This window comes from Papilio xuthus, unplaced genomic scaffold (genome assembly GCF_000836235.2).
Source record: "Papilio xuthus unplaced genomic scaffold, Pxut_1.1 DF826776.1, whole genome shotgun sequence".
In the NCBI taxonomy this organism is placed as follows: domain Eukaryota; kingdom Metazoa; phylum Arthropoda; class Insecta; order Lepidoptera; family Papilionidae; genus Papilio; species Papilio xuthus.
The window spans coordinates 56,963-72,058 of NW_013531873.1; the positions used below are offsets into that span (position 1 = coordinate 56,963).

Consider the following 15,096-nt stretch of genomic DNA (forward strand, 5'->3'; position numbering starts at 1 on the left):
AAGTTTGGATTAGGGGACTATTTGGAGCGTCGGCAGTGCAGTTGGCGCTTGACCGGATCATATTTTACATATCCAGGTACGATCTCCGCTATATAGTAATGAGTTCTTCGAATTTCATGATAACATCCATCAGACATTCTTACTTTAATTACAAATTGCATACAACTGCATAGAAATTCAAAGATATGTGCGAAGTCAACCAACCCTCACTGGCTCTGCATTGTTGAATAAGACCTAGTCGCATTCTTGAGGGTAGGCTCCGAGCTCCTCAGTGGAGTATAGTGTGTCCGTATAGTGAGCTTGATGATGACGATTTGTTTTGCTTCAATGCATATTGTCTTGTTAGCAATTTTCTAAATATTTTACCAACAGAGAGGAGCTAATCTCTCTCCAGTGTTATTCTATTTCTCAAGACAAGAGTGGCACTACTACTCCAGTTCTATCAGAAAATATGATCTATCAAATAAACAAACTGGAACAAATAAGCATTTATCAAAGTTGGGGTATTTTGTTGGTGAACTAAACAATAATGGTATTATTACGAAAGCAATGAGCATTATGTTGCGTTCTTAAAACATGTTCGCTTTAGTCAGAAGATTAAATAAAGTTGCAATTAACGAAATTGTTTTATTTTTCCAAAATTGTTTTCCCTCGAATAATACTTTCAAACGTCAAAACGGAAATTGACAGATTGATTTTTTTAGGTTGGTAGCAACGTAGACTTGTTCATAATATTGCTAGCATTGAAAATGTCAATTTTTATTCTCTGTTTGTGTATCTAATTAGTCAAGAGTCCCGTCTCTTATTTTATATACTCTTTGGTTAAGACTTTAATAAATTTAATTTTTGAGTTTTTCGTACTGATATATTGATAAAATTCATGTGTGAATTGGCAATCAAACTTTCTGCTTTTTTGGTGAAGTAGTATCCGAACAATTTCAACATGAAGTGAAGCAATCATCCAATCATCTGTTATCTGTCATCTGTCATTTCTTAATGTTTCGCATTCAAATCGATATTCTTGACTATTTTATAAATGTAATATTAACTTAATGCAATGCAAATTTAATGTAAGAATTCGTTTTTTGAATTTTTAGAGGGACTTTAAGGTGTCCAAAAGTAGTCGAGGGATGATTCATTTGAGAGATCGCTTGTAAATCGATATTAAAGTGGCAAAGAGTTTTCTTGTAACGCTTGAACGGATTTTAGTTACGGAAATGAGACTATTTGTGTTGGAATCGGACCGAAATCGATCGTAATGGATTTATCTCCCGACGAGGATAATTTCCAAGGAAGGCTGCTGCACCAGGTACTGTTGGAAAATGATTGAAATTAATTTAGAATGTAGATTAAAATTACTCTTCGTTAGACGATTTATTATTTGAGAAAACCACTATAAATTACTTTAATTGTGGCTGTAAGCTCTAGTAATATGTGCACGCTTAAGCAATTATCTTCAACTTTAACTTTGTTTTAATTTCAATATTTTATACAATGTTATTTTATATGTACCAATAGTTTGGTTAAGTGCGAAATTCTTAATGTTTATTTTTATCATTTCTATAACTTTTAGTTAATAATAAATAAGTCTTAATAGTTTAATACAATTTTATTTTATTAATAATAATAAAGTTAATTAATAGAAAATGTCATATTTTCTTAGTAAAAAACCTTATTTTCCAATGTTAATAAACAAAATCATTTAAAGTGACAATTCTCAAAATAAACTTTGGCTTAAAATACCTGTAACTAAATCGGAGTATAATAAATTAGAAAAAAATAACATGTAAGCTTTTAGTACACCTTACAACAAGACAAGTAAAGCTTATGTAAACTTACATAAGAATAAATATCAAACATTCACATGCATTATTTACCTCTTTTATTACATAATTTTGTTGACAAAAACATAATTTAAATTTAAAGGTTGTTAAACTGAAATTTGTAAAGAAGAATTTTAATGATCAACATATAAAATTAATCCTCTCATCCCTCACATAAAATTATGTAAAATGTCTTTAAACTGGTTAGAAAAACATGCAGTTGCATAAGTTAACAGCAAAACTCACTTAAAACATGTTCCAAAGACAATGACTGATAAAGGTTTCAACCCGTAAGGTCATTCACAGGGTGTTACACAATCCTTTTTCCTTTTTTTATTTATTCTGTCAGATGATTCACAATTTTTGTTCTTATACAGACCATAAACATGAAAATATTTTTTTTATTGTAACATGATATAAATAATAATATAACATTTAAATTTGGTCTTGTAATTTTTTAAACAAACAGTTATTTTTTCAAAATTATATAATTACCTTACATAAAACTGTAATTAAAACGTTATATTAAGTCTTAATATATGAATACTTCTATAACTAAATATGTTATAAATAATCATATTTAAGTTGTTGGCTGTACAAAGAGATATCTGCTTCTGACGAATATACACGTACGTCAATAATATGACGTCAGAGATCTGCGACAAAAGTGTGCACTGACCTCTATAATACGATAGTATTTAGAGGTGAGTGGTGGTGCATGTCTAGACAGCACATGGCTAGCTTAGCACAGCATTGCGTAGTTTGAGTGGATGGTGGGTGTCAGGCGGCGCTGTGGGACAACGAGCAGCTGCTGCGGGAACTGCTCGCGTCGGGCGCAGCGGTGGATGCGCGCGACGCTAGCGGGCGTACAGCGCTGCATGCCGCTGCGTTGGCTGAACGCAGCGCCTGCCTCACCGCGCTGCTCGATGCTGGCGCGGATGTGAACGCCACCAGTGACGCTGCAACCGGCGGCGAGGTACGCTTCACGCTATGTATTCTGCTGGTTGATTTTGATTCAACTTATTTTTTGCTTATGATAAAAATACAATAGTATCATAGAAGTAAATCGGATGAACCTCTCATGTATAATATATAGTGAGAGACCTCTAGCGAGTACAATTTCGGTCTTGATATACGGAAAGTCGCAGTGCTTGGAGTTTTGCTTGTTCAGGTTCAACTGTATAGGGTTGATTTCGATGTGAAATCAATGTCTATCTAATGTGATACATTAAGGATTATCTAAACAGTTTTGCATGAATGAGTCACATCTACGTTTAGTAGTTGTGAATGTTTGCAACCTATTACTTAAGAAAATTGTTCAAAAGTTTTGTCATTCAAATCTTAACACGTTAGCTGCTAGAATGATTTTTCGAAAAACGAAAAATTTTTTTTTTTAATTTTTGTCCAAAACCATTTGAATGGGCCCTTGTGGGTCAGCTGTATATAGCAATTCGATTAAAGGCCACAGCGAGGTGTTGAATGGAAGTATGGCTTGTCGGACACACAGTCCGACATGGCAGCTAACGTGTTAGTCATACTAAATACACCCCAGGTCCCTGACCCAAAAATATTAGGGGGAACGAGAGGGTAGCATACAGCCGCCCATAAAAACGTTGTTAAATACAACAATACAAAATTTTGATTGTTAGATTCTTATAAGAATCATAATTCAAATTATTTCTTTGATGTATATTTGTAAATACACATATATGTATGTATTTATTCCATTCTTAAATAAAGCATAATATACTATAACACGTGTGCATCAATACTCACACATACGCAATTACGCACACGTCCATACACTTGTAGCCAAAATACAATACGAGTACGAGTTAATCTATACAACATCACAATAAAGAGACGAAAGGAACCCTAATTCTGACCCATTGCGTAGATGGTCAGTGACCCTCTGATCATGTTATACGGACGAGTTAACATAACATTTTTTATTCACCCTTTTTCGGAGCATAAAAGTAGTTTTTAGCACCTGATGTATAAGACCTTGGCTCAGGGTCGTCACTTCCTTATAAACATCGGGGTTTTTAGTTTACATTAGCTGCAACATGAGCTGTGCGAATGCACTGCACATACTGTTCTAATGGGTTCTAACAATTCGGTGCGTCTTTTTATAATTACATTACTCTTATTTTGTTATGTCATTTGTATACACTGTATGAAAGTCATCTTTACTTATGTCTTAGGATAGGATCCGTGATTTATTAGCAGCTAATGTAATATTTGTCCTATAGACGGCGTTGCACGTAGCGGCGGCGCGCGGGCACGCGGAGAACGTGCGCGCGCTGCTGTCTGCGGGCGCGCGACCCGAGCTGACGGACGCGGCGGGAGACACCGCACTGGCGTTGGCCGAGCGCGGCTGCCACAGGCACGCTGCTAATGAACTTAGAGAGGCTAGAGGTAAACATTCTACACGCTGTGAAACCACATACAGACATGTTCTTTCAGCTTTCTTCGAGCAGCAATTAAGTTTGAATCTAATTATACTTTGATATATTCAACGCCATGTCCACGTAAGAGGCGATATTTTGTACTAGTTGGTTCCATGGCAGAGCAGAGCTGTTAAAAGCCCAAAAAATCCCATTTTTAAAACTCGAACTTTAACATCCCGTTCTCTGAACCATTGTGTTTCACGAGAACTTCATTGATCTGAGATGCAACAAAGTAATGTCATCGACACATTATCTTGTATTTGGCAATACGCGATGAGTCACGCCTCAGAGAACTGCTTTGCGTAAAGATCAGCCCACATGCATTGTTCGAGCGACTGCGAAACAACATTGGGTTCCGGATTAAACTTTTTATCTTTGGTAAGTCTGAGTTTAAGATGACCAATCAATTTGGAAAAAGCGTAATTAAAACACAACCGAAGAACGTTAACAATTTACTATTTATATATATTTTTTGGCACTGGCTATGTGGCGTTTACCTAATGTCGATCATATTCTTGCCGAATGACGTTACGTTTTAATCGATAAAGAGGGTTTTCCGATTGAGCGCGCGGAATCCAACAAAGTCGCAAAATCAGCCTCGTCGTCAACGAAATTAAGTCAGTTAACAGGTTTACGAAATTTACGTAATGGCCGGCAACGAAGCCAACTGTCCGTTAACACTATGTACATTATGTATACATATAAACTAGTGTATAAAACTATATGACACTTGTGCTGTACAAATATGTAGCCATACACAGAAAGAGTGAGATGTAACAGATACGTACCATTTTGTCCTTTTGCCTAGCAGAGGTCGACACAAATATGCATGTAGGATTAGCTATACTTCGCAATCAATCAATACAATCCTTTCTTAGACGTATCTTACATACAGTACACACGTACTAAAGATAATTAAATCTTGATAAGTGTAAGCTATATTTCAAGCAATCTCAATAACTTCCTGTATGTGTTTATGTATTAGAAAATAGGAAACTCACAATGTGGTTATGTTGCGAATGGCGCGAAGTCTGCCGCCGAGGCTTACCTACCTACGCTGTCTACACTGTCTGTGGTATCCCATAGTGTGGGGCATTCCGTACCAAATTTATTAGAAAAATATCCGAAAACTTGACCAAACTATTCTTATATTAATTCTTACATTACTTAAGTACTCTTATTTTGTTTTAAATGTAATTTGTAATTTCTATCGTTTAAAAATTAAAAAATATTTCTTACAGGTGTAATTCAGATTAAACCAGTAGCCACTATTAATCATTTACCAATGGGATTTTGAAGTATAATCCATCATTAGTACAGAAAAAATATAATTTGTTCTTCAACAACAAAGTACTAAGTCATGATATCGGTACTGCGTACTGAGTCTGTACCAAATAGTCGATAAGTCGGTACCACATTTTGCACATCACTACGTCGCGTCGTACGCTGCAAAATATTAGTACTCTCTGCGCGGTGGCGCGCTATGCGCGTTTTTTCCCGCCTTTTTTAATGTCAATATTTTTTTTTATAAAATAGTGTTCATATTGATTGCATGCAAGTGTCAAATAATGTGATATTTTTTATTGTGTTTTGTGTAGATATAAAAAAATGTAAACAAATAACAAAACTTGTGTTTTATGTTCAAATTTTATTGTAGTGTTTACTTTAATGAATATGAATTTAATAGATATTTATAAAAGCCCAAAAAATCTACGAAACACCCGCGATATTCATCTACAATCACATTGAATTACCATAAAAATTACTGTAAAATTTTAACTCCGGTATAAAAATAAAATAGTGGGTTATAAATAATAAATCTATCTATACAAATAATGAAATTTTATATGTCTGACTGTCTTTAAATTCGCGTTTGTTTTGCGTAAAATTTAAAACGACTGGACCAATGTTATTCGGTAGCTAATGTGTCTGGAAGAAATTTAGTTTATTTTTTCAATTCTACGTGGCTCAAACAACTGCTAGATTTTAAATAATATTAAAAATATTCTCCAGTAGTTTCAATAACGTTATAAATGTCTCTGAGAATTTGTTTTTTTTATAACGATGTCATTTTCCATAGTGCATTAATGACTAGGCATAATATGCTTCGTCGTGTCTATGTTAACTCGTTTAATATGTTACATATAAATACAATTTATTTAAAACGGTAAAATAAAAAAGTAGGTTTCTTCTCATATAATAACACGAATTTATTGGTAAAAAAGTGACGTTTGATGACCCCAACATCAATTCACTAAGTGCTTTTTGTCTGATACAAGAAATGCTCGGGGCGTCGTTTAAATATATACTCACGCCATATTAAAACTATAATAAGGAAGACTTAGATTTAATTATTTAAAATTATTCTACGTATAAGTGGCACGAGAGAACGATTAAATTTCCCGCCAAAATTACATATATGTCATTTGTCAAAGGCAAAGAGTAATTAATTTATAAAGGTTGGTTATTTTACTTTATCTAGCCTATATTTGATAACTCAACACCATTTATTAAGAGATGATTTCACTTAAATACTTTAAATCCTGTCTGAAAATATATTTATTACCATTTTATGTCTAGATGTTTTGGTATGTCATATCGTTTTCATTTAGCAAAGGGTTCGGCTCGAGCAACCGGTCTCACCCTTATTTACAACTAATTTAAATAACTGGAATGTCGCTAATGTAGGCAAAGTAGGTACAGCAGGTGTATGATTAGTTCATAAAATAACTAGACTTTTGCATTTGTTTGTGTGTAAAGGAAATTTTAGACGCATTTATGCTTAAAAATATGTAAGCTTACTATTAAGGTTAATATACATTTGAAACGCAATTATAATTTAATAATTTTTAGGTTCAGTAAATTAGTTATTGCCCACAATTCTGTCCGTAAATTAAAAAATAATTAGTAGCCTATGCGTTCATCAAAGCTATGCCTAATTTCAGTTAGATCCATGCAGACATTCTAGAGATATCTTATAACAAACATCCATCCATCCAAGATAACAAGCAACACCAGTTATATCAGTTCTTTTGAAAATAACAATGTTTCCGTAAACGTTTCGTCAATGTAAACTCAAATTAACCGGCACGTGCTCGCAAGATAACAGAAGTCAGTATACTTGACCCTGTAAATTGAGTCATTGCTTTATAAAGCATTTAATAATAAAATGTTCACTTGTTGCGATCTGTAGGACATAGGTTAATGGACATAGGAAGAAAATCGCTACTCTTGCTCTATGTCAAATAGGCTTGTTATCTCAAGCTTTTAGAAGCGAAGGAAAGTGATGAAAAATTTTATAGTTTTTTCCTAGTATTTTAAACAATATTTAGAATACTTTGTCGCGAATGGCGCGCTTTGGTTACCAAGTCAAGTGTCAGATAGATGTAGTGAGGGGACATAAACGTCGATATTTAAATAAGGCTTGTGTTGCGCTGATATGTACATCGGTACAGTGTCGGATTTTCGTGCTAACTGTATAAAATTCATTGTAAATGACTACAATATCTGGTCACGCATTGGTCATAATGATACTATCATTAGAAAGTAATTACAAGTTCAATTAAGTCGTTTTCGTCCCGTATCATATACAATTTTAGAAGCACTGGATATGTTAGTTTGGTTTTAGTAAACTGGAATGAATCTATACTAATATTATAAAGCGGAAGAGTTTGTTTGTTTGTTTAAATGTGCTAAACTCATGAGCTACTAGTCCGATTTAAAAAATTCTTTTTTTGTTGGATAGTCCATTTATAGAGGAACGCTTTAGGCTAACATTACGCTGCGACCAATAGCTTTTTTTATTTCCGCTCGAACAGAGTCGCCGGCGACAGTCAGTATGTAACTTAATAAAATAATATAAATCATCTTGACGGTTTACAGTGATTTTAACGTTTGTTTTAACGAGCAGTGCCGCTTCTTTAGTGTAAGAACATGAGGGAAACATTTAATTGGTGGTATCCTTTATTGCACAACTGGTCGATATAATTACATGCACTAACGAATAAAACTCGTAGTAAACCTTAATTTAAGTTTTCTTTAAGCATTTAAATTAAAATGTCAGACGTTCACCAATAACTGATTCACCGAATATAAACATTGAAATTTATATCTTACTAAAAGAAATCATTTAAAATATAAATCCTTCAGGAAATGACGATAGGAAAATTTTAAACATAAAAATATAAGTAAAAGTCCGTGCACATTTATATGACCTTGAAGAATTCGGCGCCAAAGAAGCCTACCTGCAAGCTAGGGTTGTCACCTACAGGTTTACATGCTTAGAACTCGACACACAACGAAGGCTTCAGGTTAATTTAGAAATCCGGAATCGTACGAACAACGCTCGGCAGTCGCGTCAGAGCGAGACAAACGTATGGGAATACATGAGAACGCTATACTATTATGACGTCATCGTCGGACAGTTCCAACTGTTCGTATGATTCCGGCTTACGCCTAAATGAACTTTTAGTACCGAAATGGCTGATATCAATCAAGTGACAGTCGTATTATCTTCGTCGTTCATTAAGAATCAAGGCTGGACATAGGTTTTTTTCGTCCGCTAATTAGGAGATTATGTAGATAAAGCACTGGATGTAATTTTGTTTTCTGCGTATGAATTTGGTTAAGGTTGACAACCCTAATTGCAACCCGTTTGCACAGTTTGCGCACCATTTTTTACAATTTTTTTTGGGTCAAAATAAGATTTGTTATTGTTGATTATATCAGTAATATTTGATCAGGTGTGTGATTTCACAATAATGCTGTTATTCTGATAAGCAGTTACCGCAAGCCCATCACTTATTGGGATGCGGTGTGGCGACGGCGGTCAAATCGACCTTACCGTCGGGTCGTATTAGACTTTGTCGCTCATATCTCCGGAATTAATTTGCATAGACATATGTGTAGGTGATACGTGATATAGTGTAATATGTTACCGTCATATCTTACTAAAATTATAATTGAGAATGTTTAGATGGATGGATGTTTGTTAGAAGGTATATTAGTTAGGTAGGTTAGTAGGTCTGACTGTATGGATCTAGGTAAAATTTGGCTTAGATGCAAAACATAGTCTGTAAGAACTCATAAGCTACTAATTAAGCGTCAATAGCTTAATGGTTAAGGGTATGGATTTCCGATCACAAGGTCGGGGGCTCGAATCCCGCCATACGACTATTGTCGTAAACCATATCCTAGCACAAGCCTAGAGATTAGTTGGAATGGTAAAAGAAATATTAGTAAATTTACAAAAAAATCTGCTAATATTAAAAAAAAAAATTAAATACGTTCGAGTCGAGTTCGGGCGACAATTAGTAAAACGAAAAAAAAACCGAGCAAAGTCAAGACGGAATTTTGTAAATAATTTGTTCTTATTATATTTAAACTAGTTCCCTACGGAGTTTATTTATAACTTTAATGGAAATTTTCTCACGAGTGCAAAACAACAGTGTCTTCTCAACCGCGTGTGATTGGAGTTCATGAGAACTATTATTAAAGATCGTTAGTTCATTGCCTTCTGAAACTTTGAACTCATATTAATGATATGAAAAAATATATATATTGAGAGGTTTCGGGATTTGATTCTATCTGTGGGCGCGACAGTGCCCCTAAAAAAAGCAGTAAAAAGCAAACAATGTATAAGTATTTTCTTGAAATGCGACAAATTAAAAAGGAATTTCTTTCTGAGTTCTTAATAGATTAGAATTTATTAATTTTTTAGTAAACTCTAAGAATGTAAGTTGTAAAACAAGTTATCGTGAAGTTGTGTACGTGGGCAGACATGCGGCGTCTTAGACCTCGTTCTAATCAGATTAGTGTTGTCTTCGAACACCGCACTGGTATGCACGACGTACAAGACGTTAATATATCTATTTAAACATTGTACCCAAATATCTGATCCTGAAACCTATATAAATCGAATAATTTTCTAGCGCTCAAGACAAAGAAATAATTACCAGTTAAAAAAAAAGTTTAAAATAACTAGCAGTGTTATGACTAAATGTGATATAAAAATTGCAAACAAAATACTATTAGGAGGTTCCAAGATTTAAATAATTCATATTGAGATTGAATAAAGAAATTAAAACTAAACCAACAAAGAACAAGGATAACCAAAACATAGCTTACGAAGAAAATAAGAAAATAAAACGACCAGAAGTTACAATAAAATTGTGTACAAGAAATGTCGGTATAAAGTCATCAAGACGACAGCTTGTCATAAGCTGTATAGCATCCAGCTGTTGGAATTTGATACTTCGCCTACATCTAAGTCTACGTAAGTTGCTGCAGCTGTGGGTATGTTGGGAAAATTTCGTGCAGCAGCGCGTCAGGCGCGACTTACAGAACGAGCTGTGGAAGGACGCAAGCTGTCTCCTGCTGCAGCTCCTGAACACGCGTATGATGCCGCACATTACTTTGTTGAAGATGTCGCGGATCCTTGGGGAGAGGAAGGTTAGAAGACTGGAAATTTGTCTTAAAGTATTTGCACGTCGAGAATACTCTTGTGCCTATAGTATAATCCTTTATGAGGAACAAGATACAAACAGATGTAAATTTGTTTTTTCCAGTTTTGTAGATAAAAGGCAAAGGACATATAGAGATTAAATAATATAATTATAGAGGTTTTTATGTAACATCTTTGGAGATGAGATCATCTCTTAAAAAGACATGACATTATTCAATGAATCCATTATTAAGTAAAATGAATAAACAATATTAATGCTATATTATATTAGTAGGATGTCATTTTGAATGTGTTACATTAACATGACACGTCGGGTGCAACTGCTAGTTAAGAATGTTGAGGAAACCGGTTACTAGAATTGGCCGGTGTTGTTGACTGCAAAATTTATTGGCACACACATTATTGCCTTTCAACACAAAATAACTTTTTTTTACCGTTCCGATGTTTTCTTCTCACGGATATAACTGTTTTAAGTTACAAGAGACATGTTGTTTATGTGAATGTAAATATTTTAATTATTGGACTTGACTTATAAATATTTAAATATTATGACAGACGACCATAGAGTCGTATCTTTATAAGCTGTTAAGGAACTGATTTTTTTTGGTTTATATTGTACAGTTTTGTCAAAGACAATGACATGTTGAAGCACAAATATAACACCAGTGGAGTCCTACTCTTATACAATGAAAAGTATCGAAGTATTTATCATTGTGTTTGTTATCAGATGCTATAGAGAGGGAACGCGTGTCTCAGCACTTGGCACTGCGTGAGCTGGTGTCGCGCGGCGATGCGGCTGCGCTGCGGGCGCGGCTGGCTGCGCTAGGGCCCGCTGCGCCCGTGCTCGCCAACCTCACCCCGGCCGGCGCTAACACCCTGCTATATGTGTCAGTACAAACATTAAACAGTTCTACATGCCCTGTCTCCTTTCTATTAAAAATAGTGGGAAAGGGAACAGAGCTATAATTTGAACAGCGGGTATAGTTCGCACTTGTTTATTGTCTTTTGTGAGCGGGACGTTCGTGCTGAGCAGATCATTATCACTGTTAAGGTAATGTTTTCGTGTAGTGCTTGTGAGAGTGGTTCCGCGGCGTCCGCTGCGGCGCTGGTGTCTGCGGGCGCGGACGGGCGCGCTCACCCCGTCACAAGATACGGCCCGCTCTACATCGCCTGCTACCACGGACACAAGGACATCGCAACCCTCCTGCTCACACACTTCCCGGAGGCCGTACAAGTGAGTGAGACGCACTGCATCTAATATTATAGTCTTTTAAAGTCCAACAAGGATCTTGTGACTTTGGCATTGACGTTAAAACGTTTCCAGCAAGAGACGGTGGAGAAGTGGTTGCCGCTGCACGCTGCGTGTATCGGCGGTCACGCTGCACTCGTCACGCTGCTGCTGGAGTACCCCTACCCTGACAGGCTGCTCAACACGTACACGTAAGATACTCCGTCGATACAAATTGTCATCTCTTTCACTCACTGTGTATATGTATATAGAGGCTTCTATATGTTACATATAAAGGTATTTCTCAGTGCAAGAATCTATAACATCTGTCAATGTGTTCCTCATGTAAGTATTATAAAAACAGCTATTGTTAATTGATAAATATGAAGGATATTTACTTTCCTATTGAATAGTTGATATGATGATATGAAAGGTATTTCTTCACGTTATATTTTGTTGTGTTTTGTTTAACAAAGGGAAGAAATTATGGAATGCGTTTGACATATTCAATTATATAACAAATTAAAGTCAACTGTAAAGTGTTTATATTCCTCTTATATAGTTTAAGTCGTAATTACGTATTACAAGGCATTTGTAAAGTCCCGGTTGTATGATGTACAGAGATGCGTCAGGTCAGTGGCGGTATCGGTTCGCGTTCGACGTGAACGCGCGAGACGCGAGCGGTCAGACCGCGCTGTACGTCGCCTGCACGCTCGGCAACGCCGCGGTGGTGGAGGCCCTGCTCGCCTTCACCCTGCCCAGGGAGAGGGTGCCCAGAGAACAGGTTACGACTTTATGGATTTTGTGAATTAACAATCAAATGTCTTCTATAAAAATCAATCGCTCTGCAGACTGATGTAGGGGAGGAGGCGAGCGAGGCGGCGGTGAAGGGTGCGGTGGGTGCGGCGGGGGCGGCGGCGCCGAGCCCGCACCGCGCTGGCATCTCACTCGGTATACACGCTATAGTCAGCAAGCTCACCGGCAACAGCAAACAGGTAGCTTACAGACTTTTAATAAATCGTTCTCTTCTTTAGTGTTGTTTTATTTATAGTTGTGTGTGTGTGTATGTGTGTGTGAGCAGGGTACGTCGGAGGCGGAGTGCCGCGTGCGTGCGGTGCGGGTGGAGGTGCCGCGCGGCGCGGACAGCTGCGTGGCGGCGGCGGTGCGCGGCGGACATCTGCGCGTGCTGCGCCTGCTGCTCGCCGCCGGCGCCTCGCCCGACAGCACCGCGCAGCCCCCGCACAAGGTCGCACGCTGAATGTCCTCTATGTGTCCTTCGTGGCTTCCATTTCTGTCTTTGTCTGATTTCACTGTAATATTACAGGAGGAGAGCGAGACGCGAGACCGACGCCGGTCTCGGAGTGCGTCCGCCGCGTACAACCGCGCCTCCGCCTCGCCATCCCCCGCTCGTCCTGGATACGCAGACGATCGTAAGTTACTTACGTCGCTGTGGAGTTCTTTATTAAGATGGTCCTTCGAGCAGGATAAAAAAATCGCAAATAACGTTGTATAGGTGATAGCGAGGGAGTGTGGACTGCGCTGGCGCTTGCGGCGCTGCGTCGCTCCGTGCCCGCGCTGGAGATGTTGCTGGCGGCGGGCGCCACGGACCCCGGCGGCCGCGCGCTGCCGCTCTGCGCACAGCACGGCCTCGCCGAGCCCCTCGCCGCACTGCTCGCCACTAAAGTATACAAACGATTCTTTGTCTTTATACAGATGGAGCGATTTGCTAAAATAATAGTGTCGTGCGTATGCAGGCGTACCCCGACCCCGACTACAAATTGAACAAGTCGGTGATGAGCGAGTCGGTGCTGAGTTCCCGCGACGCCGACTCCGCGCTCTCGTACAGCGCGCGCTGCCCCACCACGCCGGTCATGCTCAACTGGCGCGACCTGCGCTGTCAGCTGCCCGCCATCAAGTGAGGACACGCCCACATTTAGAGCCCCGCCCACTCCCAGCGAGCAACGTGTAACAGTTGTGCGTTGCAGGATGAGCTGGCTGCGCACTGCGGCGCTGCGGGTGAACCCCAAGCTGAGCGCGTCCTGCGGCGGCGCGCTGCTCGCCATCACGCGGCTCGAGCTGGCCGGCAACGAGCTGCGCGAGCTGCCCAGAGAGATCTTCTCACTTGTCAGCCTCAGGTCACATATACACATGTGTACTGCGCTCACAACACTCTGAAACTTTTACATACATTCAATAATGAAAGTAGTCAATATATTGCAGGTACTTGAACGCAGCTCAGAACAAGCTGGAGCGGCTGCCGAGCAACGGCGACCCGCTGGAGGAGGAGCTGGATAGGTCGCGGCGCGGCAAGCGACCCGCGCGAGCCGCAGGAGACGTCTACACCGCGCCCGTGCTGCAGGAGCTCTACCTGCAGGTGACCACCACCACAGCCGGAACAGCCGGAGCCACTAGAGCCGGAAGTATAAAGTCATGTTGCCTAGGACAACCGTCTGGAGGAGGTGCCGGCCGCGCTGTTCTCTCTGCCGGCGCTGGCCAGCCTCGACGTGTCCAACAACAAGCTGCGCGCGCTGCCGCCGCAGATGTGGGCGGCGCCGCGCCTGCGCGACCTCAACGCCGCGCTCAACCACCTGCGCGACCTGCCCGACTTGCGCGACCTGACCGCCGCCTGCAGACCACACGTCAGTGCATACAACATCAAACAATACACAAACACATTCATAGCTTACTGAGTAACGTTTATGTGTGTGCAGGGTTCTTCTGCCACACCCGGTTCCCCCGCGGAGACGCCGCACTCCCCGCAGCTCAGCGCCTCCCCCTCCACGCACAGCGGCCAGTTCGCGCTCGGCAGCGCCTCCGCATTGCAATCTGTAAGATGAACTGTACATTTCCATCTTGTTAAAAATATGATAAATAAAACTCACTATCTATTTCTTATTTTTCGTAAATACAGAAATCATCGTCGCGCAGTCCATCTATAGAGGGCGTTGAGGGCGTGGCGGAGGACGACGACGAGGCCGCGCTGCCCATCGGCAACCGGGCGGGCAACGCCGTGTGAGTACAATTGTCTTTGATACAATACTTCAAAATCCGTGTTGGTTCTAATGATGTGTCGTCGTACAGATGGTCGGAGGCGCGGCGTGCGCACGCGTGGCGCGGCACGCTGCAGGCCTC

The 15,096-nt window shown here is 39.4% G+C and overlaps 1 protein-coding gene across 1 annotated transcript in view; it reads left to right on the plus strand.

Annotated features, from left to right (window-relative positions):
• Positions 1-991: 991 nt before the first annotated feature.
• The window catches only part of Lrrk (Leucine-rich repeat kinase), a 24,725-nt gene continuing 10,620 nt past the window's right edge, over positions 992-15,096 (plus strand). Inside the window, exons 1-18 of the mRNA XM_013318831.1 lie at positions 992-1,309; positions 2,608-2,799; positions 4,076-4,241; positions 11,464-11,623; positions 11,805-11,970; positions 12,061-12,176; positions 12,586-12,748; positions 12,816-12,959; positions 13,046-13,210; positions 13,289-13,394; positions 13,478-13,647; positions 13,719-13,879; positions 13,950-14,099; positions 14,185-14,338; positions 14,406-14,603; positions 14,676-14,792; positions 14,876-14,976; positions 15,046-15,095. Coding sequence (XP_013174285.1) covers positions 1,259-1,309; positions 2,608-2,799; positions 4,076-4,241; positions 11,464-11,623; positions 11,805-11,970; positions 12,061-12,176; positions 12,586-12,748; positions 12,816-12,959; positions 13,046-13,210; positions 13,289-13,394; positions 13,478-13,647; positions 13,719-13,879; positions 13,950-14,099; positions 14,185-14,338; positions 14,406-14,603; positions 14,676-14,792; positions 14,876-14,976; positions 15,046-15,095 — 2,530 coding nt within the window. The 5' untranslated portion in view covers positions 992-1,258. The remainder of the gene's footprint in view (positions 1,310-2,607; positions 2,800-4,075; positions 4,242-11,463; positions 11,624-11,804; positions 11,971-12,060; positions 12,177-12,585; positions 12,749-12,815; positions 12,960-13,045; positions 13,211-13,288; positions 13,395-13,477; positions 13,648-13,718; positions 13,880-13,949; positions 14,100-14,184; positions 14,339-14,405; positions 14,604-14,675; positions 14,793-14,875; positions 14,977-15,045; position 15,096) is intronic.